Source organism: Coenobita brevimanus, chromosome 14 (genome assembly GCF_032717465.1).
Source record: "Coenobita brevimanus isolate Jiangsu-jjx chromosome 14, ASM3271746v2, whole genome shotgun sequence".
In the NCBI taxonomy this organism is placed as follows: Eukaryota; Metazoa; Arthropoda; class Malacostraca; order Decapoda; family Coenobitidae; genus Coenobita; species Coenobita brevimanus.
Genome location: NC_136967.1, coordinates 15,439,098 through 15,464,054, shown reverse-complemented (window position 1 = coordinate 15,464,054; position 24,957 = coordinate 15,439,098). Strand labels below are relative to the sequence as shown.

At 39.9% G+C, this 24,957-nt stretch overlaps 1 protein-coding gene and 1 pseudogene across 1 annotated transcript; both read left to right on the top strand.

Annotated features, from left to right (window-relative positions):
- Positions 1 to 405: 405 nt before the first annotated feature.
- LOC145419173 (glutathione S-transferase Mu 1-like) lies at positions 406 to 6,720 on the top strand (annotated as a pseudogene).
- A 7,289-nt stretch (positions 6,721 to 14,009) lies between these two features.
- LOC145419160 (glutathione S-transferase Mu 2-like) lies at positions 14,010 to 19,427 on the top strand. Its single transcript, XM_080287402.1, has 5 exons — positions 14,010 to 14,124; positions 16,343 to 16,486; positions 17,086 to 17,265; positions 17,736 to 17,837; positions 19,144 to 19,427. Exons 1-5 carry the CDS (start codon positions 14,089 to 14,091, stop codon positions 19,342 to 19,344), a joined length of 663 nt encoding a protein of 220 aa, XP_080143528.1. The 5' UTR covers positions 14,010 to 14,088; the 3' UTR covers positions 19,345 to 19,427.
- Positions 19,428 to 24,957: the final 5,530 nt, after the last annotated feature.

Genomic DNA, 24,957 nt, shown 5'->3' with positions numbered 1-24,957 from the left:
TGCTTTTATACCCAATGATGCATGATTCCCTGGTAGATGCTTCAGAACTACCAACTGGCAGCCGCGCCAACGAGAAGCATGTTTGATTCCTTCAAGAGCAAGACGCACATCACAACCCAGATGCCACGTTGTGATGTATACTATGCCAAGTAATCGTTGTCCACGTTTTAACATACACGATTTTTTTTCTTTTTTAAAATCCATTTTAATGAGAAAATAATATATTTTCTATTAACAGTTGACAGTGAACTTGATTATCTCTGACAAAACTGTATTCTGGGTTCGCACGGTGGTGAGTCGCTGAGGTTCATATCCAGTGTTTCCAACCTTGCCCTTGTACTCAGCCCTCAGTGTGTCGTAGGTGCTGTTCACTCATATACTGCACTCCCCGCCTCCGCACCTATTATGCATCCTGTTCTCGGTTATTGGAAACTTCGTGGGGTAAGAATTTTTGTTTTTACCGAGTAGTACACTACTTTCATTTCCTGTTACCATGTACGATGGATCTGTACTTTTTCATTATCAATTCATTTGGGATACATCATGAGTTAAGTCCAGGACAGCTTAACGTGACTTAACAAAAACACGATTCAGGGTCTGTCAATGTTTCACTGTGTGATTTCATTACGGTACTCGCTGAATTTCCTGTCTCAGTTTTACCATTAATTGATTACCCTCCATTTACAACACTGATGTTTATCTTATTTACTTAATTTCGTGCGAAACTGCTTTCAATGCAGGGAATGATGGAATGCATGCTTTAAGCAATGCCTTTAGGCAGTGAAACACATTTGTTTCTTATTATTGCAAATTGAAAGTAGTTCATCAACAAAATCACCGTATAATGACATGCTGTTGCAGAATGTTGATTTTTTTTTTTTTTTTTTTTTAGGGTACATAGGAATGTCAAGTTGGAAATTCCCTAAAAATGTAATTTATATTCATTTATGATGCTAGTGAAAGATGCTATTGAGGAATAAAAGAGATCACCATACATTTTATGTTTTAATTAGTGGTAGGTGGTGGGCGACCATCATCCACTCACTTGATGTAGTGCTGCCTACTTCTTCCTTAGCCTTTATCATTCTTTTTCTGTGCCTGCCCTCCTCTCTTCCTATTTCTCCCATCTTTCCTGTCACTACTTAATGCTTTTCTTTCCGTTACAGGTGGCTTTACATTGAGTGACAAGCCAAATGGTTTTCTGTAAGCCAAGAAACCATTTACAACGCTGGGTGGTAACCATATAACCAAACCATACGTGCTCCCTACGTGTCAAGTGGGTTGGTGGAGTGTTAGTGCCCCTCCCTGTAAAACAAATAACTCAGAGTCAAATGGCAACCCCGTACGGGATTATGGCGTCTGGCAATAGATAGATAGATAGATAGTTACGCGCCGCTGTGGTCATTGCTTAATGTTGCTTGCTACGAAGTTGCCGACTAGTTAGCGCCAAGGTTCATGTCTGGGGCGAGCAACTTAAGTCACTCGACTCCGTTCATCAACCTTTTGTGGTTTGGTGGGTTAAATGAGTACCTAAGGTAACAACTGACACTGGGGAGGTGAATATGGTAACCAGGATACTTGCTCTTGTAATCTCAAGGCCCATCTGAACTTGAACCCTGAGAGCTGTAGACTGAAAATTTTCCTACAATTCACAGTCCGCTTTTCGAGGGATAGGAAAGGAGCTGAGGGACGTTTGTATAACTGGGCAGCACCGCTGTCTTTGTCATCGCATGAAGGTGTTCCTCTCCAGAACAACCTGGGTGATTGACTGGCCTTATATTCTTGGATAATGGATAAATAACTCTCCATAGGCTCAAAGGCTCAAAAATTACGGAGATGAGCACCCCATGGGTAAGCTCCTCGAGGCGTCTACTCTCACCTTTACCTATACATAATGTAGGATGGTTGAACGACGTTCGTTAGGATGATCTTCTCTACAGATTACGTCTGGATCTGAGGGTGCATAAATAGTTTACAGTAAATTAAATATGGCCTAGGTTGTTAGGTTTGCATGGAAAGATTGGGATGGGTTTCGTATTGCTCGTACATAGAATTTTCACTGATTTTTAGCACCACTTTCTGTTTGACAACTTTCCTTCTGATTCATAAAATGGTTGGTCGTGTTATCTATACCACAGTTTCGAGAGTGTAAGCCTGAGTTAGTAGTAACTTTAATGTGTGGGAGAAGCACTATATAACTCATTGTTCTACAGTCCTACACCAATGACAGTAAGAATGCCACGATTAGGGTGATGCTGAGACTACTGTATATGAATATTCAGTTTATGAAAATGGAACTGCAAAATATAAAATCCTGGCCTGATATTCAAATATCGAAAATATATGAGCGAAAGCTAAATATCAGATCATAGTATATATATATATATTGTTTCAAAAGTCTGTTCTCATAAGGGATTTCTTTATATATTTATTTATTTTTTATTAATATTCAAACTAAGCACCATGATGAAGCAGGCCAGTAAATCGTATGAAGTTTGTCAGTCTTTTATATAATGTCCCCACTCTTAACTGCTGCATTCGTCTTTTATGGCCTTTAGTAATTGTGTAACCACGAGGACAGAGGTGCCCTGTATTCAGGGATACATAAAAGGTATTTGTGGATATTATGAAGCAACACCCTTGGGCCATAACTTTGGGATCCTTCGGAGAACTAACTCGGAGGACCAAGTTTGTTACATAAAGTCCAGTTACATAATCCCACTCAGGGAAGAGTGTCCGGTCGCTCGTCTAATTCTCGGCCTTAGTCCACATCCTTACGCCTAACGACCCAGACCTCTACACTCCTGACAGGACAAAGGTATATATGGTGAAATTAGGGATATTCACCAAGTAATCTGGTCTGACGAACTAATATGACAAACGTGATATGCTAAAGATTAAAATTACAAAACTGTAATTGCAAGAGAGAGACAGTACTTGCTTCTGTCTAGGAATATCGAGTACAAACATTGGCGAAAGTGAGGTTAGTGGTTACTACGTACTGAAGAAACGTTTACATAGGTTAAAACGTTCTTCTGCCATAACTATTTTGGTATCAGATCCTGACACTGGATGAGGTTAACATCCATTAAGATGAGTGAGTATTCCTGCTAGTCTGACAGCATCAGACTTACAGTGTACTGGTTAAAACAAATGTTTGCTGTGGATACAAGTATTTGGATTTCATAACCATGGAGAGGTCACTAAATGATATAAAAGGATGCTGGCAGAGAATGCTAACTTCATCCAGCCAACACACAATAAAGAACTTTTTTTTTTTTTTTTTTCACCTTAAGATAATTCGCAGCCCCTCTTAGCTCTGTCAATGGCCAATTTAAGTCCGAAGGTCGATCTGACCAGTACCTATTAAACTCATCCATGTTAACTTAGGTTCATAGTTTCATGCAGCCATGACTTTAGTATTAAAATTGGGTGACCCAACTGAGTTAGGTTAAAACAAATTGATAAAACTTTTTGCACCACCAGCTGGCCCAGCCGGTGAGACTGTTGCTGGAGTACACAGAGACCAAGTACGAGAAGCTTTACACCACCTGCCCCGCATCGGACTTCCTGGATAAGTCAGACTGGAAACTTGTGAAGTACACAGTAGGACTGGAGTTCCCAAACGTACGTTACAAAGTTACTGCTGTATGATAAAACTTTTCGAATTAAGATGTACAAGGATTTTTTTTTTTCTTTTTTTTCGTTACCGGGTTGACATTACACTTTGTATTTACGAACAGGAAGACAGGTGTCAGGGTAATGATTTACTTAATTTAATCACACGTTAGTTAACTATAACAGAGTTCTTCACTAAATTTTATCGAAATGAAATTCAGATTACCAGGAAAATCAAAGGATTTCCTTGATGGAAAACACAATATTTGTTAAAACGAAGTAAGTAGAGTGTAGATTCTTTTTTTTTTTTTTTTTGTGTGTGTGTGGTAAGTTTTCATTATGCTCTTTATAAAAGACTTTATCTGACGCTCCTCACGTTGTCTGCAGATGTGGAAGTTTTATAAACTAATCAGTTCATCCCTGTCTGTATCTAAGAAAACTGCCAGTAATTTTAGTGGTTGGCGTGGCAGATAATTCTAATACACCATACATTTTCCACTTCAGTTTCCATACTACATCGGCGGTGACCTGAAGATCACACAGACCAACGCCATCTTGTACCATCTGGCTCGTAGGCACAACATAATGTGGCCAAACTGAGAAGGAAAGGGTCGGGGTTGACATGTTGGTGAACCGGGTGGGCGACATGAGACTGAAGTACGGAATGTTTATCTACAGGGAATATGTAAGTAGTTCATAAATGTGAAAACTAACAAAATCCATGAAGGAAACTATTTCATAGACTGCAAAAAAGTACAGAGCATAATGCAGGGTGCTTGAAAGCATTTGAACACAACGTGGATTTTATGAACCATCGACTGTCAGTATAGCTTATTAAATCATAAATAGTGTATATTTAATAGCTCTAAAGTGTTTCTGCTTGTTTTACCACTATTAACGCATTCTTTGACCATTGCAACCACATGTAAAGAAAATATACTAAAAAAATTTGCCGCGTAATTAACATTTTTTAAGCACCTTGCAGTATTTCAATAATTTCTACTATTAACTTTAGCTCTAGCTAGAATATTACTCAGCGTGGGCAGCCATAGATGATATTCTGCTGAAGGCTTTCCTGATGAATAGATGTTGAAAGTACGCTTCTGTTCACCAGACTGATGGAGATGAACTGCCAACTGTAAGCCGTGAACTGAAGCTTCACGTTCATTATAGTTTACTGCAGAAATATTCACGCTGGTTTTGAAAATGGGTATGAATAAGTTTAAAGTGATTTGTTGTTTACAGCCAAGATTACGTTTCACGATACTTTCCATTTTCCAGGAAGGTGCTCAATTAAGGATATTTATTGATGCGGAACGAATGTGGTATTCGTTATTCTAACATTACATTTCAAAATATTGCTTCTGTCATATAAAGGTACTGTTGAATTTGATAAAATCGCAGATCAGGTTGAAAATGAATGCATTGACCATGAAACAGCAGTATTGTCTACAGGTACGGTGATGCATGAGGACACACTAATTTTTGTAAAGTTTATTACGTAATATAAGCGAAAACGTGATATTATTAGACATTATGCTTCCAGGGTACAGAAGAAGCAAAGGAGCAATACGTGAGTTGCCTCTCCGACCATCTTAAGCTGCTGTCTGACTACTTGGCCAACAAAGCCTGGTTCACAGGTGACAAAGTGAGCCGGGATTCACCAGCAAAATTAATATCATTTCTTTCACGTGATTAGGATTCGTTCTCGGAGGAAGTACGAGACAATCTGAGTTCTTTTTTCCATGTCTTTATTGAAGAAATAGTTAAATGATAATTTACACATAATAGGTAATTTGCAGGAAAGACAATAAAAGTGCAGAACATTTCCATCACCATTGTTCACGCAAAAACAAATTAATGAACTAGGGGGAACACACCCCGTGAATTTGTCTGTGAATCTTGGTTCTGGTCTGATTAGAGATAACTGGCTGCCTAAAGTCTTAACTATCATGGCTGCCTTCTTAAGAGAGTTTAGTTAATTCTGAATAAAATTTTATCGTACGTTTATGTATACAAGTTTTACAATACTTAACTATAAAGTATTAATAAGATGACAGCATGTTAGAGTAAAACACAGCTTAGTGAAAAATGCTAAGACATGAGTAAATGCTGGGAGATGCTATAGACTTTTGCGAAGAAAAGTACTAGATCAGTGTTATATCACTAGGAACATTAAGACTTAAAAAATGGGATGCTGGTCAAATTAGTCACATTGTCGACAATGAAATGTAAATACAGTATTATGCCCTCTCGTTGTCAAGCCAACTCTGATACTCTGGTTAGACTGATACCAAACTGTCCTATGCAGCTGAGTCTGAGAGCCAGGCTGTTGCAGCTGAGTCTGAGAGCCAGGCTGTTAGTACCGTCATATAAACTCTCATATGGTAGGGATAATTCCACTGTTTATTTCCAGCTAACAGCAAACTGTTTTCAACCTAGTAACACGAGCCTGATTAACTAATATAGATGAGGAAACGGATGTCAGCGCCAGGTGTTGCCAGGGTAGTAATTGTTTGTAAGAAGTCAGAATTTGTAATATAATCTGTACTATAAAAACTCCTCCCTCCCCCCTTCTCTCATGAAGCCTTTCTCCCTCCCGAGAAATGTTCTACAGGGATGTCTGTGAAGGAATGTTTCAAGCTGCTCTATCCTTGCAAATCACTTTCGCTATGAAACATTCTTCCGTCTTCAGTAGCTGTATGTATTAAGTAGTTCTGCTCCTGTGACTCTAGAGGTATTTTCTTCCATCAGTTAGCTTTATGAAAGTGAATATAATAGTCTTTGCCACCCTGTTTTCCCTGATAGTGTCTCTGCCACACAGCATCCTATTTTTGTGAGTTCCCCAAAAACCAGAAAAAAAAAAAAAAAAAGTCATGCTTAATACTCTTTTACCCCCATGTGGCGCTGCCGGACTTCCTTATCTACGAAATCTTGGATGTCAACCTGGAGGTCGACTCATCCTGCCTGAAGGATTTCAGGAATCTGCAAGAGTTCCACAGTTGGTTCGAGGAGCTGCCGGCCATAAAGAAGTACATGGCCTCACCAAAGTTTATCAAAGCACCGCTGAATGGACCAACTGCTAAATTTGATGTTAAATAGTCTTTATTTTGTTTTTCTCTACACATTTACTTATAATAAGCAAAGAAAGTTATTGAACTTATGAAATTCTCATTGTTTATCCATGCACCTTCTTAAACCTACGATAAGAGTTAATGACAGATTTGTCTGCTAATATTATTTTAAAATACTAGACATAACTTTTGCTGTATGCTAACAGCGTGTTTATAAATAAGGAAATAGTTAAACCAGTGGCAGATGATGGGAAAGATGGAGTGGAAGTCAACTCTGCAGTGGGAAAAAATCTAGGTATTAATGGAATGGATGATGTGGATGGAGGACTTTTAGGGAGGTGGTAGACGACTGGACATTGAACCTGCAGAGATTAGCCTGGATTCTAGGGATGGTAAATGAGGAATGCCAATAGATAAAAGTGTACTTCTAGTCCAAAGTAGATGAAAGAGTGGGGTAACCTTAAAGAATATGACCGTGCAGTAATCTGTATGGTGAGTATTAGAATGAAGGCATTTATGGGACATATGAAGATCTGGGTGGATTTACAAAGTGAAGGATTGATGGATTAGATATCGGTCTGTCTAATTGGTTTTTGGACGTGGATTAAAGGCTACAGCATAGACATAGTTAATTGGAATGAACTGCGGATGGTGCTTACGTGAACGGAGTGAACGGTCGATGGAGCAAAAACAGTTGAGGGTGGATGGTGCCTGGACGTGGAAAGCTACGTCTAGATGTTCAGATTAGACATCAGATTAATCCAGTCTTGCTCATTCTTGCTTCATTCAAGAAAGGATTTAAGAGGACACTTTTTGCATATCGCCCTTTGCTTATCATAGTCTTGGAAGATCGTAAGTCTAAATTTGCTGCTTCCATCCCGGCCTCCTCTCCTATTTCCTTTCCTTGAAAATCCCGTCAGACATAATCCTCCTGATGTGGTGAAGGGTTAAATGAGGCTATTATCACCATGACAGTTTGGAATGTGGGTGAGTGGATAGAGATGCGTGTGGGTGGAGATTGGATGACGGGGTGGAAGAATGATGTACTTGTTCTGAAGAAAGGCAGTACTGAATGGGCGCTGTTTATATGCAAATTCTGCTTATAGAGAAGTTGTTCTCGCAAAAATTATCTATAGAATGTGGGAAATATCTCATACATAAGTAAATGGAGGCTTGAGTAAAAGATAGTCCTTAAAACTGGACCAGGTGTTGCGAGAATGAAAGGAATGGATAATGTAAGTGTGTTTAGTGTTGTTGCAGAGTCGTGAAAAAAGAGTGGTTCATATGTGATTCAATGAAAGGGAAAATGCATCCTGAAAGAAAAAGAAAGCCAGTCGAACATCAGGAAATAAAGTCTGTAAAAGTTCAGGTAAAGAAATTATTGCATACGGTAAACACGCTACAGACCAACGGTAAAGTTTGAACTATGTTAGAGACCTAAATACAGTAGAACCGTCATTGTAAGTGGCCATAGTATAATTTCATGTTTCTTGAAGGGAGTAAGTACAATCTAAAGAACTCGCGAAGAATGGCGAAGTAAATGTGGGAATATCGAATGATGGGAGGTGTTTCACTCGTTTTGAAATAACGTAGGATTAGTTTTATCAGGGTTTAGCCATAAACTTATTGGTCAGATATAATTATAATTCCCAACGGTCCTTATATTAATGGCACGCCAACAGATGAAGTTCGGATGGTCAATCTCATGTCATCTGTGTCGGGCGACATCGTGACTCGGTCGGTTTCGTGATAATTTCGAATTCAGAGAACAATCTAAGTGGTGTGTTCGAGCCCCACCGTCTTTCCACTGGGTATGGAGGTGGACACTCACAAGCTAACGCCAGTCTGCAACGATCAAATACCCAAACCTACGCCATCCCACTGTCTGCTACCACTGTCTTCTGTTTCACCTTCTGTGTCTTGTCTCTGTCTTGCAGTACTCTTAACCCTTCTTTGACCTTGTACCTGGCTCAGAACTGCTTGGCCACTGCTTTTCATAAGGCTGAGGAATCCCAAACAGATATTTATTTATTTACTTATTTTTTTTTTTACTGCAACAAGATTTTTCTTTGTGCGTTCTGAACTCAATTCATCGATCTGGCTCCTCTTCCTCGAATAGCGATAGTTGCTTCACATATTCCTCTCTGTCATTCTCCAAGTCTTACTCTTCCTTTCACTAATCTTTATTTTTTCCCCTATCCCACCTACACACCCCTCATACACTTCTTAAAAAGTCCCGTTGTTACTAAGCTTACCCTTAATTTTTATATTCACACTTCCAAGTCCCCTACTAAAGAATGTAAACACAACACAACACCATCCTCATGCAGCCTCCACCCTCAGACCTCTTTTGTATCAGGGCCTCCATAGCGTCGCCCACCTTGCCTCCCTTGGCCACGCGACTCATTGGACCTTTTTTGCTAGACAGGATGAAGGGTATCTAAGACATCTCTTCCCCAGGATAACTAAGATGATACGTTTCCCTCCCTCCCTCCCTCCCTCCCTCCCTCCCTTCTGTCTGTCTGTCTGTCTGTCTCTGTCTCTCTCTCTCTCTCTCTCTCTCTCTCTCTTTCTCTCTCTCTCTCTCACACACACATACACACACACACACACACACACACACACACACACACACATATACACACACACACACACACACACACATACACACACACACACACACACACACACACACACACACTCTCTGTCGCTCACTCGCTCACTGTCTCTCCCTTCTACATCTTAATTTTAACCCCGCTGCCTTCTATACCACATATCCCCCTCGACCCTCCTGGCCCCCATAAAACATACACACATATGTTCTGTCACTGTCCATATCTGAAGCAGGCTGAAACAGTAATATTGACGGTAATACAACAACAACAACAACAACAACAGCGACAATTACTACCACTTCTACCACTACTACTACTACTACTACTACTGCTTGTCTGCTGCTATATCCAACCTTCATGTGCTCGCATCCTAAGTGTCGATTTATTAAACCCGCTTTCTCGAGGCAAAGGAAGATGCTACATATTGATTGTGTGTGTGTGTGTGTGTGTGTGTGTGTGTGTGTGTGTGTGTGTGTGTGAAAAACTTGACTGCTTTTGCCGAACCTCAGACTCCCACACCCAGACGACAGGGAATATGTAATAAAAAATAATAATCTTGTGTACATCATCATCATCATCATCGTCGTCGTCGTCAGTCATGCGAAGTTTACTGCTGAACAGTGGAATCTCCCGTCCCCTTTCTGAATCGGAGTGAAGGGGTTAACTTAGGACATTCAGAAATACAGTCATAAGGGTAAGGTATGAGGGAGCTTCCTTAACCGACGAGAGTACGGGTCGTGATTCAAGTAGTGTCGGAAATCTTGTTACGCCTTTTCTTAAGTGAGAGATTCTGCCTGTTATATTTATTCTATTCCTTGCCCATCACCGAAACAAACCCTGACGATAATAGACACACATAGGTAACATATAACGAGAATATAGGAATGATATGCACAAAAAAAAAAAAAAAAATGTCCCTTAATATGGCTCAGCTTTCTCTGACCTTGCCTTAGGGCCCTGAGTGCTGTCCAGTCACGCCAGCTCTTGCACCACGATGCCGCCTTGCCTACCCTGCCACACCATGCGCCCATGCTGTCTGCTATCACTACTCGCGCATTGTTCTCAACTCCACACACTGTTATATTGCAACTGGTGGTGGTGGTGGTGGTAGTTGTCATTATTATTATTATTATTATTATTATTACATGTATGGATGTAGTAGCCTACTTACTGTATACCGTATATGTATAAAAGTATATAAAATAAATACAAAGATATATATATATATATATATATATATATATATATATATATATATATATATATATATATCATAATCATCATCATCATCATGAGCAGAACTGCTGATCAAAGGCCTCCCTCAACCTTGTACACAAATTCCTTGACAGAACCAATCTCTGTCATGTTTTCCCTGCAAACTTCTTTATCTCATCTCTCCACCTCTGCAAAGTTCTCGATCTCATCTCTCCACCCCCTGTCTGGCCTTATTCTGCTACGCTTACTATCTCTTGGAGTTCAGTCAGTCAGCCTCCTACTCAATCGGTTATCCCTTATTCTTGTTACACGACCTGCCCACCTCCATTTCTTTCTTCTTTTTTTTTTATGTAAGGAAGAAGGAGCCAAAGGCCACGAGCCCGCAATAACTGTTCCCTCCAAGAGAAAAACAAAATACAAGAGATAGCCAAATTCAAGATCCGTTCATATCGAGATGCCTGGACACATTGCGTTTGAAAGACTGGAGATCAAATGAAGCAGGAAATACAGACAGAGGGAGACAGTTCCAGAGCTGACCCGTTGCATAAATGAAGGACTAAGAGTAACGGTTAACTCTTGCATTAGAGAGTTGGACAGAAAAGGGATGAGAGTTTGCATCTGGACGGGTGCTACACGCCCGTCGTAGAGGTGGAGGGATGCAAGCAGACAGTTCTGAGGAACAGTGACGATTGAAGTGGTGATAGAAAAGAGATAAAGATGCAACAGTACGGCGAAGAGACAGAGGTTGAAGGGAGCCAGTATGATGAGGTGAGTTAATGAGATGAAAAGCCTTTGACTCCACCCTATTGAGAAGAGCTGTATTTGGGGAACCTCCCCACATATGAGAGTTGTACTCCACACAGGGGCGGATAAAACCAGTGTATAGAGTCAACAATTGTGCAGGTTTAAAGAAGGAACGGAGTCGGCTTAGCACACCTAATCTCTTGGAAGCAGATTTTACAACAGATGCAATATGATCTTTCCAAGATAAGTCCGAGTGAATGAAACCCCAAGCATCTTCAAGGATGATGCTGGATTAAACTGAATATTATTAAACATTAGTGGGTACACCTGCTATAACTTCTGTAATGTATTTGATTTTAGTCTGCTCTCTCACCCTAGTTGAACTTTTCCTGTCTCTTAAAGATATTCCCAACATTGACCTTTCCATTGCCCTTTGAGGAAGGATATTCGCTGATTTTCCGTAGATTTTGTCAGTTTCCAGGTCTCACAACCGCACTTCATAGCTGGAATCATACATTCGTTATATACTTTTCTGTTAATACACATTGGCAAGCTACTTTTCATGATGTCTCTATGTTTACCAAACTCTTTCCATCCAACTGTAATGCGTCTTTTTATTTCGCTATCATGATCTTTCGTTAATTATAGTATTTGCCCCAAGTAACTGTACTCCTCGACTTCAAGAATTTCTTCGCTTATTGTGATGACGCTCTTTGCTGAATTAGGATTAAACATTAATTTTGCTCAAGGTCATCTGTAGCCCTAATATGAGTCTTGCCCTGTTAAGTTCATTAAACATTTCCTGCAATGTCTCTGCTGTTTCTGAGATTAGGACAATGTCATCTGCAAATCTTAAATGGTTTAACTATTCTCCATCCATGTTTACTCCTTTGTTTTCCGAGTCTAGCTTTCGAGGTATGCTGTAAATAATTTTGGTGAAACTGCATCTCCCTCTCCCACGTCATTCTCGACCTTAATTTTTTCCGAGTCGTCATGTAATTTAACTGTAGCAGGTCCTTGTTTATAAATGTTTTCGAGCAGTTTTACAACGTTCACATTTACTGCTTGTTCTTGCAATGAATTTGATTGTTATGTGCTCCGCTGAGTCGAAAGCCTTGACCAGCCTCATTCATCCCTGAGTGGCATTACATGAGCAATAAACCCCAACCACCCCTTGAATATAAACCTACACAGGCTCAATCCGATTGGAGCACCTTAATTACCCACTGAAACAACAGGCGCCATAATTTGGTTATGTGGGTACCACCCAGCGTAATGAATGGTTTCCTGGTGTACAGGAAACCATCTGGCTTGTCATTCAGTGTAGAGCCACCCATTGGTAGAAGTAAAAGGAAAGAATGAAGGAAAGAAAGACAGAAGAGTGTAAAGTCACCCGTAGACAGAAGAAAGCGGAAAGAATGGAGGACGACAGAAGAGGAAGGATGGAAGAGAGGAAAATGCAGACACCCAAAGCAGCTCTACTGTACATCGCGTGAGTGGATGGTGAGTGCCCCCACTTACCACAATTATATATATATATATATATATATATATATATATATATATATATATATATATATATATATACCATATGTCTATTATTTACTGATATATCTATATATCTATCTGTCTATCTGTCTATCTATCTATCTATCTGCTGTATCTGTCTATCTGTGTATCAGTCTATCTATCTATAACTATCTATCTATCCATCTATATGCAATTAAATCAGTTAATAACAGGTGATTCATAACTATACTGATATCCACAAGGAAAAGGAAACACGAAATATCTCAAGCGCTTTCGTGTATTCACGTCTTCAGGGGAGAGCTCTCCCCTGACGATGTCAATACACGAAAGCGCATGGGATATTTCATGTTTCCTTTTCCTTGTGGCTCTCCACACACACACACACACACACACATTTATACTGTGTGTATATATATATATATATATATATATATATATATATATATATATATATATATATATATATATATATATTGGAACTCTCAGATATTTCCGTGGTGAATGGTATTTCCTTAAAGTGGGGAGGTTCGTGGGCTGTGAGGCTGGGACCACACACCTGTCTGAATCCAACGCAGATGATGCCGGGCGTGGCATGACTTGTATCCTCGTGCAGTTTGCAAATCATCAATATTAATGCACTGAATTTTGGGTCTTTGACATTATGGAGCGAGGTTTGTATACTGACTGAGGTTAAGAAGTGAACTTGCCGAGTAATATAACTTGTTGAATATAAATAATCGTATTAGTTTTGAGCATAACACAGTGAATATTGTCCTCAAGCAATGGGTTCCCTTGCTCGTTGCCAGGTAGTTATTTTTGCAGTATTCGGAGGCCTTGCTTTCACTTTGTTCTGACTTAGCTATATATTATGGCAACAGTGGTTATAGTGTATAGTTATTGTTATACTTAACGGTGCTGTGTTTGTCTGAGGTGCTTAAAAATTATTAACTGGCAACCTTTCCAGATAGGGAAGACTCGCTTGATTCCGCTGATACACCACAACCCAGTTACCAAGTCGTGAATTGTATAGTAGCTATGATGTAGCTATTCTAAACTGACAGCTCTATTTATTTAGGATTGATGGAGTAATATGTACTCGTTATTAACAGAAGGGACTGATTCAATATTATAAATCTCTGGCAATACTAAATTCTCAGAATTCATGATGAGTCACGTATGTGCGTTCGTAGCAAGTGTTTGCAGTGGAACCCCCGCTGCCGTGCTCAGTCCTCAGTGCGTCACCGGGACGGCTCTAGTCCACTACTGTTGCCCTCCACGCCTCGCCACCCACCATGTCACCTGTCCTCGGTTACTGGAAGATTCGCGGGGTGAGATTACATGTATTAGTTATGGCGTGGTACAATACTTTTGTATTACCATCCATGATGGTTCTGTGATTTTCCATTCATTTACGCTGTAGCCTAAGACTGAGCTCAGAGCAAACAGTTAAACGTATCTGCTTACGAGTACACATTTTTCCTGTGTGGTTTTGTACATTTCTTGCGTAATCATTTTTCTCCCTGAACTGGCGATGGTTTTGTAGTGAGCTATTCACGACTCTGTGGTGAATTAGGTATCATCAATAAGAACTCCACATTCTGTAGAGTTCTGATTGATACTGTTGATATTATTCCTTTTTTATTGGGGGGGGGGGAGAGGAGGGAAGGGGTAGGGGAGATATAGAAGGTTGTCATTCCAAGACCGCTTGAGATAGACTTGAAATTTTCAAGAGTAATGTATCATGGTTGCAGGCTTCTTTTGGCAATTTTTTTATTCTTAACACTAGCGCCGCACAAGCACCCTCTGTTTTTTTTTTTTTTTTTTGCTCTCCTTAGCAAAAACTACTGAATCAGTTGCTCTGTAAAAGTTCCAGTATGTAGTCGTCAGCATATACTGGTGCACCTGGGTATTGATATGGAGATCCAGCAAATACCTTTTGAGGTACTGAGGAAATTCAAAATGGCCACCTCATGCCTGAAAGTGCTAAACTGGAAAGTATTTGGCCGATTTTGGCTAAACTCGGTGGAAATGTAGTGGGTCATGAGTGAACATGATTTGCTTAGTACGAATGACCTTGACATTTATCTCAAGGTCAAAGGTCAAAATCCGTAAAAAATTTAGAGTAATACTAAAGTCCCATAATATTAGTTCGACAATGAAAACAAAACACTTGGAATGTGTTCTATGAATATTGCTCCAGAAACTTCAGAATTCTAGTTGTTATTATTAGTAGTAGTAGCAGTAAATTGTGAAACTGGTCTGAATGCAATGTACGTTTAGGAAATGCATTTGTACAGTCGAATGTATTATTGGATCTTTTATGTCACAAAGTGAATGTACTTGAACACTATTTTTAAGACTGATTGACATGGTGTTTTAGAATCGTTTATGGCCTTCTTCACGGCGCAGTGTGTTATGCTTGCATTAGTTTTTAAATATGGGAAGTTGATTGTAATTTCCCCAAAATTTCTTACTTTTTACACATTTTTTTTTGCAAGATTTTGGGTATTACTAAAGGATGCTAATAAGGAATATAAATATTTTCCACATCGCTTAGTATTTTAGTTACTGTACGTGTCGCGGTAACGGTGTGGTTAATGTTCCTACCAATGATGATACCAGCCAGGGTTCAAATCCTGGTGCGGGTCCATAGTCCTACGAGTATAATGGTACTCAGGGAAGACCTAGTTGTTACTTGCCTATATTCCTGGACTAAGCAATGAAGCACCGATGAGCCTCTACGCTCATGATGAGGCAATAATATTCACTAGCTAAACTATTAAACTGACATGACAAGCGTGATACGTTAAAGATTAAATGCCATACGCGTCATCTTCAAGATGCAAGCGATACTGTCCCTACTTTTGACTGCACGTTAGGAGAGGAGTAACAGGTAATAGTACTGGCAATACTGAAGCCAGTGGTACATACATACTGAAGAAGCTATTTTATATGATTAAAGTTTCTTAACATTTGAATGATTTTGCTCGTATAATTTATTACTGTGGTCTTGAGTATTAATCTTAAATCACAGCATGACGTACCTGGCTTAGAGTAACACCCACAAGGGTGTTAGTATATACCTGCACAGCCATACTGCACCAGATATACTATACAGTACAGCGGATTATGGAAAACTGTAGCGAACTTAAGCGTGTGACTATCTTAGGGATGGAAAGATCACTACGTGCAACAAAGGGATGTTGGAACAGGTAATGTAAACTTCATGCAATTATTTGTAGGGACTATGAACGAGCTGCCAAAAATATAATGGTGCCAGTACTTGCCATGTGTGATGCACGATAAACTGTAACCTTTTTTTTTTTTTTTCCTAACCTTACGAAGCCCCTATCCTGACCTCTTTCATTTAAGTTAATGGCCGAGTGTCGTTAGACTGGACTGTCGTTTGACCAGTAACCAAGGACTTATTCTACCTCATAACCCAGGCTAGCTGAGTTTCATGCAACAACGACTTAGTATTAAAGTGAGTCTGGCAAAGGTAAGTCAAGTGAAAACAAACTGATTATCGTGTTTGTGCATCACCAGCTGGTCCAGCCAGTGAAACTGCTGCTGGAGTACACAGGGACCGACTACGAGGAGAAAATATACACCAGTGGCCCCGCACCGGACTTCCTGGACAAGTCAGACTGGAAGCCTGTGAAGTACACACTCGGACTGAAGTTCCCCAACGTAAGTTGCAGAGATATCTTTATATGATCACACTATCAGTCAGATCTGGGATTTACGAGGATAATGAAATATGAAGCATATTTCAGTGTTATAGTAAAGAGTCGATTTTTACCTTTATATTTACGAAGGAGACTCTAGGTGTCTGTGGTAATGAGATTTTCCAGGTATAATCACACTTTTAGTTACAGTAACTAGGTTGCAATTCTCTGCTAAAGAGTGATAATGACAGTCAGATTACCGGGACATTAAAAGGGTTCCTTTATAGCAAACTGGACATTTGTGAAAACGAAGTACAGGCATTTAGTATATGCCCCATGTTTGTTACTATCTGCAATAGTAGTACGCGATCATGATTATTTGTTTATTTATTTGTTTTATTAATACCTTTTGTTTAATTTTATATGAGTTTCTGGCCTAATGCATTACACGTATTACCCGCAGCTTTGGAAGTTTTATGAAGCTAATCATTCTCTCTCTCTCTCTCTCTCTCTCTCTCTCTCTCTCTCTCTCTCTCTCTCTCCCAGACGGTTTTAGGAAACTTCCACAGTGACCTTAGTAGTTCGTGGAGTAGATAATTCTGACTCTGTTTTGTATTTCAGCTTCCATACTACATCGACGGTGACCTGAAGATCACACAGACCAACGCCATCTTGTACCACCTGGCTCGTAAACACAACCTGTGTGGTCAGACTGAGAAGGAAAAGGTCGAGGTAGACATGTTGGTGAACCTAGTGGGCGACATGAGAATAAGGTTCGCGTACTACTGCTACATGGAGTATGTAAGTAGCAATGAAATATGAAAAAAATGTATGAAATGGCAACGATTTCGTAAGCTGTAGGTAAACTATACATATACTGTAGGTAGCACAACGTTTCCGTAAAATTTCCTCTTATTAAAGCTTACCATCAGCTGGAATAGGATTTGGTGTGAACATTCGTCGATTATATTGTACTGAAGATGTCACGTGGAAAGGAGGCCAGAAGAAATAGTTACTAGGCTCGTGGAACTGAACTGGAATTGTTACCACTGAAATGAAACCCAGAAATTCCAGAACAGGACAAGTAACGGATGATTTGTTGAAGAAGCCACTGTAATTTGTCTACTGATATGAATGGGAACATCTGACTCAAAAGTGTGTGTGTGTGTGTGTGTGTGTGTGTGTGTGTGTGTGTGTTTAAAGTTCCCGAATGTTTATGTCGTGAGGTTAATGAAAACAATAAACATACAATTAGACGTCTTGTTCTTCAGGGTAAAGAGGGGGCGAAGGAGACGCACCTGAAGAACCTCGCTGACCATCTGAAGCTGCTGTCTGACCACTTGGCCAAAAATCCCTGGTTCACTGGTGACAAAGTAAGTACTGCACTCCCGGAATTCTCGAACAAACTAGTCATTTCCCTCTCCTAACCCAGATTTGTTTTTGTAGGAAGAACACGAGACGGGAACATTCTGCATTCTTCTCTCCTTATCTTTCTTGCAAAATCATCTCATTTACATGATAAGTTTCCTCTCATAATCAAGATCTCTTTTGCAGGTAGGACAAACAGAGTGCAAAATATCTTCTGTTTTTCCCGCCAAACACAGATATGAATTTCGAAGGAGAGTTGACTGTAAGTGTGTGAATCTGGGTCCTGTTTTATTTCGAGATCAGTGGTTGCCTCTTGCTTTATTACCACTGCCCCCTTCAGATGGCTTAGCTTTTTTTTTTTTTTTTTTTTTTTATGTACTTTTGTGTATGTTGAAATCCATGAACAATAATTTGTACAAGTATTTAGAATATGGCAGACTTAAAGATATGCACATCTAAGTGGGGAATGCCAGGACACAAGGTAAGAGTATATGCTGGAATGTTATATAGACAAACATTAGGAACGTAATAGGTCAGTGTTATATCGCTTGGAATATTTTCATTACTAAACAAACCATAAGGAATTCTTGTAATTTTCTTGGCAAACACACTGTCGACACAGAAATGTAAATACTAACCCTGGAGCAACTCTAGTATCGGATTTTTGCTAGCGTCAAACTCCTTTTCAGCTAAGTGAGTTTCGGAGCCAGATTGTGATAATACTGCCACATAAACCCATTTATGATCATGATAACGCTTGCTATTCTCTTCCAGCTGCCAGCCAACCATTTTTTTTTTTTTTTGCTGAGTAAATCATAGAAACGTGTTTCTTAACAAATGAGGAGATGGATATAGTGGTACTTGCTGCTAGAGCAAGAAGTGTTTGTGATAAGACCTCAAAATGGTGATATCATATCAACACAAGTCTGCAATGTCACTGCTGCTTAATCATTCTCTCTCTCTCTCTCTCTCTCTCTCTCTCTCTCTCTCTCTCTCAACGCCATTCGTCCTCCCCAGAACTGGGATGGCAATGAAGGATATTTCCTGGTTGTTTTGTCCTTGCACATCACTTTTGCTGTCGACCATTTTTTATTTTTCAGTTTGTGTATGGTGCTCTTACGTTTCATGCTTTGTAATCGCAGGTCTTCGCCTGTAATACGAATTACCTTATAGCTTAAGAGGTTATTGTCTCAAGTTTCAATATCAGCGTCCATGCCACACAACACACATAATTTTTGCGAATATAAAAGTTTAATTCCCCTAAAGCAGAATGCCTGAGACTTTTAAGGTTTGATAATCATTTACCCTCAGGTGGCGCTGCCGGACTTCCTCATCTATGAAATCTTGGATGCCAACCTGGAGGTCGACTCATCCTGCCTGAAGGATTTCAAGAACCTGAAAGAGTTCCACCGTCGGTTCGAGGAGCTGCCGGCCATAAAGAAGTACATGGCCTCACCAAAGTTTATCAAAGCACCGCTGAATGCAGCCCAAGCAAAATTTAACACCAAATAAAGTGTTTTGAACATCTACACTCTTCTCTTCGGAGGTCTTGTTAAAGTAAAGCACAGAATGTTTGATTAAACCCAATGCTTTTCACAATGCTTTTTCTTGCACCTTTTCAAAAGTATATGCAAAATAGTTAATGGAATGAAAGAATTTGTTGGCTAACCATATTTCAAAACTATTCTTTTAGACAAAACTTTTGCTGTATGGTAACTGCGTGTGTACATTAGTGGGAGTTGAAGGAAAAGATCAACTGAGGGGAAATGGTTTGAGTGGAAAATGCTGTTGGGAGGTGAGGTGGTAGTAGAATGAACGCTGAACCTGTGAAGATTAGCTTGGATTCAGAGGATGGCACAGCTGTAAGCAAAAGGTGACGGACATTCCTCATCTGGCTCTGACAGTGGAAGGTGTAACATGAACTACATGCATGTTATAGCACTATGAAACATAAAGCAGACGAATATGGGAAAGAACGATATTCTGTCATTTGGGAAGGAATAAAAAATATGGAAAGCAGGGGACAAAGAACGACATTGTCATTTGGGGAGGAATAAAAATCATGGAAAGCAGGGTACAGTGCTGCCAGTGGATTGTCAGCGTACTCTTGCTCGTGGTTGTACAAGAAACGTGCCAAGAAGTTGTAATCGTACCCTTATACCAAGCAGAAAATGGATGAAAGTGTGGGTATGGAATATAGCTGCGCAGTAAGGTACTGTATATGGCGAGTATTAGAATGAATACACTTATGGGATATATGTGAAGAACGAGGTTGGTATAGAGTATGGAGGGAATGTTTGTCAGATATCACTTTGGCGTCTGATAGATTTTGAACACGAACGCAAAGTTCTGTAGCATTTATGGATGCAGGAAAGGCATATGATGCAGCAGATCGGAATGAACTGCAAGAGATGCTTGACTGAATGGGGTAGAAGGTAGCAGCAGAAGCAGGGTGGATGGTGCTTCGACGTGGATGACGTGTCAAAAAGCTCAGATTAGATACTGAACAAACCCATGCGTTCCTAGCTCAGTAAGCTTAACATGGGCATATAATTCTCTCTCTCTCTCTCTCTCTCTCTCTCTCTCTCTCTCTCTCTCTCTCTCTCTCTCTCTAATTGTGTGTGTGTGTGTTTGTACTTATCATATCGCCCTGCACCTACTGTCCTCGCACTGAAAGCTCATATCTCTGAAAATCAGGACTTTTATCCTAGTCCCTCACTCTATTCACTTGCCTTGAAAATGCCGCCAAACTCATTTCTAACTAGAGAGCACTCAGAGAGAGCATACCTCCACCAACGTCAATGCCATTAAAAGGGATCCGGATCCGGAAAAGGATCCGCCCCAAAACTTAATAAACTCTTTCTTGGTCCATGGCTCACCATTCCACAAAATTTCATTGAAATTCTTTGATATATTTTGGAGATATTGTGCGGGATACTCCGGATGCTGATCCTGATCTCCTCCCAAATCTGATCAATTATTCCTTGGTCCATGGCCCACCCTTCCACAAAATTTCATCAAAATCCGTTCATAACTTTTTGAGTGCAGTTGCTAACAAACAGACAGACGGACAAGCAAACAAACCAATTCCGGCAAAAACATAACCTCCTTGGCGAAGGTAATTACTGAGTAGTGGGTGGGAGTGGGGACTGGATGACGAGATGAAAGAATTTTATAATACTGAAGAAAAGATACTAAGTAAGAGCTGTCTGTATGCAAACTGTGCCTGTAGAATTGTTCTAGTGAAAAGTATCTTGTAATGTGGGAAGCATTATATATAAATAAATGGAGTCTAAGGTAAATGATTGGGTATAGAATGCACAAACCATTTGTGACCAGTGAGCAAATGGTACATGAACTGATAGTATGAGAATTTTAGCTTAACCCCTTAACCGCAGGGATGTTGGAAGCGTGCTGTGCCCGTCCCGCGGGATAATCGCGCCTCGACTGACTTTTTAAAAATATTTGCCAAAAATCAGTTATTAGTTCTAGAATATTATAATTACATATGCATATGGTACATACCTTCAGCTTTCTCCTGGGATGTTTGTTGATCCTTCGTCGACTACCATAGGACTTGTGGAGTCTTCTGAAGTTGGGTAACGAAGTCTCCCTTCACACTTCCCGATACCCCCTAAAATGGTTACCACTGCCTGATATTATCACTACAAACACTATTCTATGAATTTCAAGTAGTTTGGAATCTATACTAAAAAAAAAAAAAAAAACACTGTGAAAGCAATGTATATCACGAGTGCATACGAGCTTTCCACCCGCGCTCGTTCCCCGCTGGTATTCTGAGGCGGAACTGTCATATATTGAAAACACACTCACACTTTATATTCCTAATACTTTATTACACTTATTTATATATACAACATTTATCCATAAGTTTCCTTCACTACTAGTAGTTTATTTTCATTCCAGGCATTCACTTTCTCGTTCAGTAAACTAGCATAGTGAGCGAAGCTTTCACTTTCACTTTCATTACTCCAAGTATATACTCATATTCGTATATTAGTAATTATTTACATTTCTATTTACATTTTCTATTTTATTTACGTTATTTACATTTCTATTTTATTCACACTATGTTATGCACTGTCACTTGCAGTAACTAAGGGCTCCTTTCCCTTGGAGCCAGGACGAACTTGGGACACTGAAGCACTCATACTGGGAGTTTCTGTCACCATTTCCTCCACTGGCTCATCACACAGTTCACCAGAAAGATTGTAGTCACTGTCCATCATTATCATGGATAAATTAGCCAGTTCACGTTCCACAGCAGAGTCAGTTAGTCCTTTACCCCTTCCAACACGAGGTTTAGTAAGGGTAGAGGTCACAGGGCCCTTTGCAGTGGGCTCAGAAGCGATGGAAATGGAGGGGCGTGAATCTGACATGGTTTTCACCTCAAAAGACAACAGTAAACTGAATGATGTGGCGTATTATGGACAGAGAAAGGATGACAATGTCAGTGTGGTGACGGCTGCTAATTTATGTGCTGTGAAATGATTGGCAGGATATCTAGACAATACATAATAAATTAGGTAGTCCTTGGTGAACGTAAATATCACTTAGGCTTCTTCCTTCCTTTCTTATATATATTTTTATTGTGAGAATAGGTCATACAGCATTTTTCAAGGGGAAATAAACAGGGAAAATTAGCGAACGAGTGCACATGGGGTCTTGCCAGGTGATAATGAGCCCATTCCAGCATGGCAGTATCAATTACCTTTTCTCTTTTTTTTTTATATTATTTTGTATAAGAATAGGGCATAGGGCACATTTCAGTGGATGAAATGAGTGGAAAAATCTGGGCAGGATTTGTGTAGCGTTGCACAGCTGGGCAGGCGGGAGGAGAGGGTAATGGAGGGGAGGCAAGGAGGGGAGTCAAGGACAGGGGAAAAATGGCTAAATTGTCAACGATGGATGGAAGTACAGATTACATTAGCAATGCTGACTATAGCTGGATACTGGCAGTATTGACAGATGATACAAGCCACCATTTGAAAGCCCAGGCGAATTCAAAATAACACAGAATCACAAAAGTGACGCCTTCCGGTACAATCCCTTGCACCCGTGCATCACGAAAGTGGCGCCCCGTGGTAATGCAGTCTTATGAAAAAAGTTTCATGAAGAATTACCCGAAGGAAGAAATGCTACCTGTAAGAAACGCTGGCGTGACTGAATGCGCAGTAGGATGTAAGAATGCCTGTAAACAACAAACACGAATGAAGCTACTAAAGACTATTTGATCTCTGTGAAGAGAGAAGCCTTAAGATTTTGAAAGCTGGTAGCTGACTGGTTTTCCTGGTGTATTCCTTAGTAACAATGTATTCAAAATAATTTTCATCATAAGCATTATAATTACTGTTTCTGACGAAAAGATTGCTCAAATAATTAAACACATTATATATATATATATAAATATGTATATATATATATATATATATATATATATATATATATATATATATATATATATATATATATATATATAAAACTTAAAAAATGAGGCCTTATTAAGTCTATTAGGTGGTCTAGACAAGTGTGAAATTTTCAGTTCTGCCAAAAAAAACGTAATATCGCAGTATCCTTTTTTTTTTTTTTTATGTGAGGAAGAATGAACCAAAGGCCATGAGCCCACAGTAACAGTTCCCTCCAAGAGAAAAACAAAATACAAGAGAAAGCCAAATTCAAGATCCATTCATTTTGAGATGCCTGGACACACTGCATTTGAAAGACTGGGGATCATAGGCAGCAGGAAATACAGACAGAGGGAGGCAGTTCCAGAGTTGACCTGTTGCATAAATGAAGGACTGGGAGTAACGGTTAATTCTTGCATTAGAGAGTTGGACAGAAAAGGGAAGAGAGTTTGCTGCTAGACGGGTGCTATGCACCCGTCGTAGAGGTGGAGGAATGCATGTAGACAGTTCAGAGGAGCAGTGACCATTAAAGTAGCGATAGAGAAGAGATAAAGATGCAACAGTGCAGCAAAGAGACAGAGGTTGAAGGGAGTCAGTAAGAGGAGGAGAGTTAATGAGACGAAAAGCCTTTGACTCTACCCTATTGAGAAGAACTGTATGTGGGGAGCCTCCCCACACATGTGAGTTGTACTCCACATAGGGGCGGATAAAACCCCTGTATAGAGTCAACAATTGTGCGGGGGTAAAGAAAGAACGGAGTCGGCTTAGCACACCCAATCTCTTGGAGGCAGATTTTACAAGAGATGCAATATGATCTTTCCAAGATAAGTCCCGAGTAAATGAAACCCCAAGCATGTTCAAGGATGATGCAGGATTAAGCTGAATATTATTATACATTAGTGGGTATACCTGTGGAAGATTTTGATTGGTTGATAGGTGTAAGAACTGAGTCTTAGATGCATTAAAAACAAGATTATTTTTACCCCAGTCAGAGATACGAGCCAAGTCAGACATTAGGTGTGCCATAGCCTCATCCCTTGTTTGTTGAAGTAACTGCTGAGATGGGCGTTGCGGGAACAGAATGGAAAGGTGAAGGGTGGAGTCATCAGCGTATGAGTGGATAGGGTTAGATGTACAGCTTAGGTCATTGATGAATACAAGGAAGAGAGTTGGTGTTAGGACAGAGCCCTGAGGAACACCACTGTTGATAGATCTAGGAGAAGAACGATGGCCGTCTACAACAGCAGCTACAGAACGACTAGAAAGGAAGCTAGCGATGAAGGCACAGACAGAAGGATAGACACCGTAAGAGGGCAGTTTGGAAATTAAAGAATTATGCCAGACTCGATCAAAAGCCTTTGAGATGTCAAGTGCAATGGCAAAGCTTTCGCCAAAGTCCCGAAAGGAGGATGACCAGGAGTCTGAAAGGTAGGTGAGAAGATTGCCAGTGGAGCGTCCCTGACGGAACCCGTGCTGACGATCAGAAAGTAGGTTGTGATAGGAAAGATGCCTTAAAATTTTTCTATTGAGAAATGACTCGAAAACTGCCCCAATTTGCCTTACCAAGAAAAAAAAAAACAAAAAAAAAACAAGGAACTTATACAGCTCTCTCCAAAAGAAGATTGTATAATCTGTATCCAAAATTTGGTAATCTCTTTTAATCCTACCAACATCGGGAGAACTCTTGTATTAGACACCA

Excerpts from the sequence above, each read along its gene's own strand:
- LOC145419160 (XM_080287402.1), top strand. The coding sequence starts at position 14,089 with ATGTCACCTGTCCTCGGTTACTGGAAGATTCGCGGG. Across the intron at positions 16,487-17,085 it reads TCGGACTGAAGTTCCCCAAC|CTTCCATACTACATCGACGG; the intron begins GTAAGTTGCAGA and ends TTTGTATTTCAG. Across the intron at positions 17,266-17,735 it reads ACTACTGCTACATGGAGTAT|GGTAAAGAGGGGGCGAAGGA; the intron begins GTAAGTAGCAAT and ends CTTGTTCTTCAG.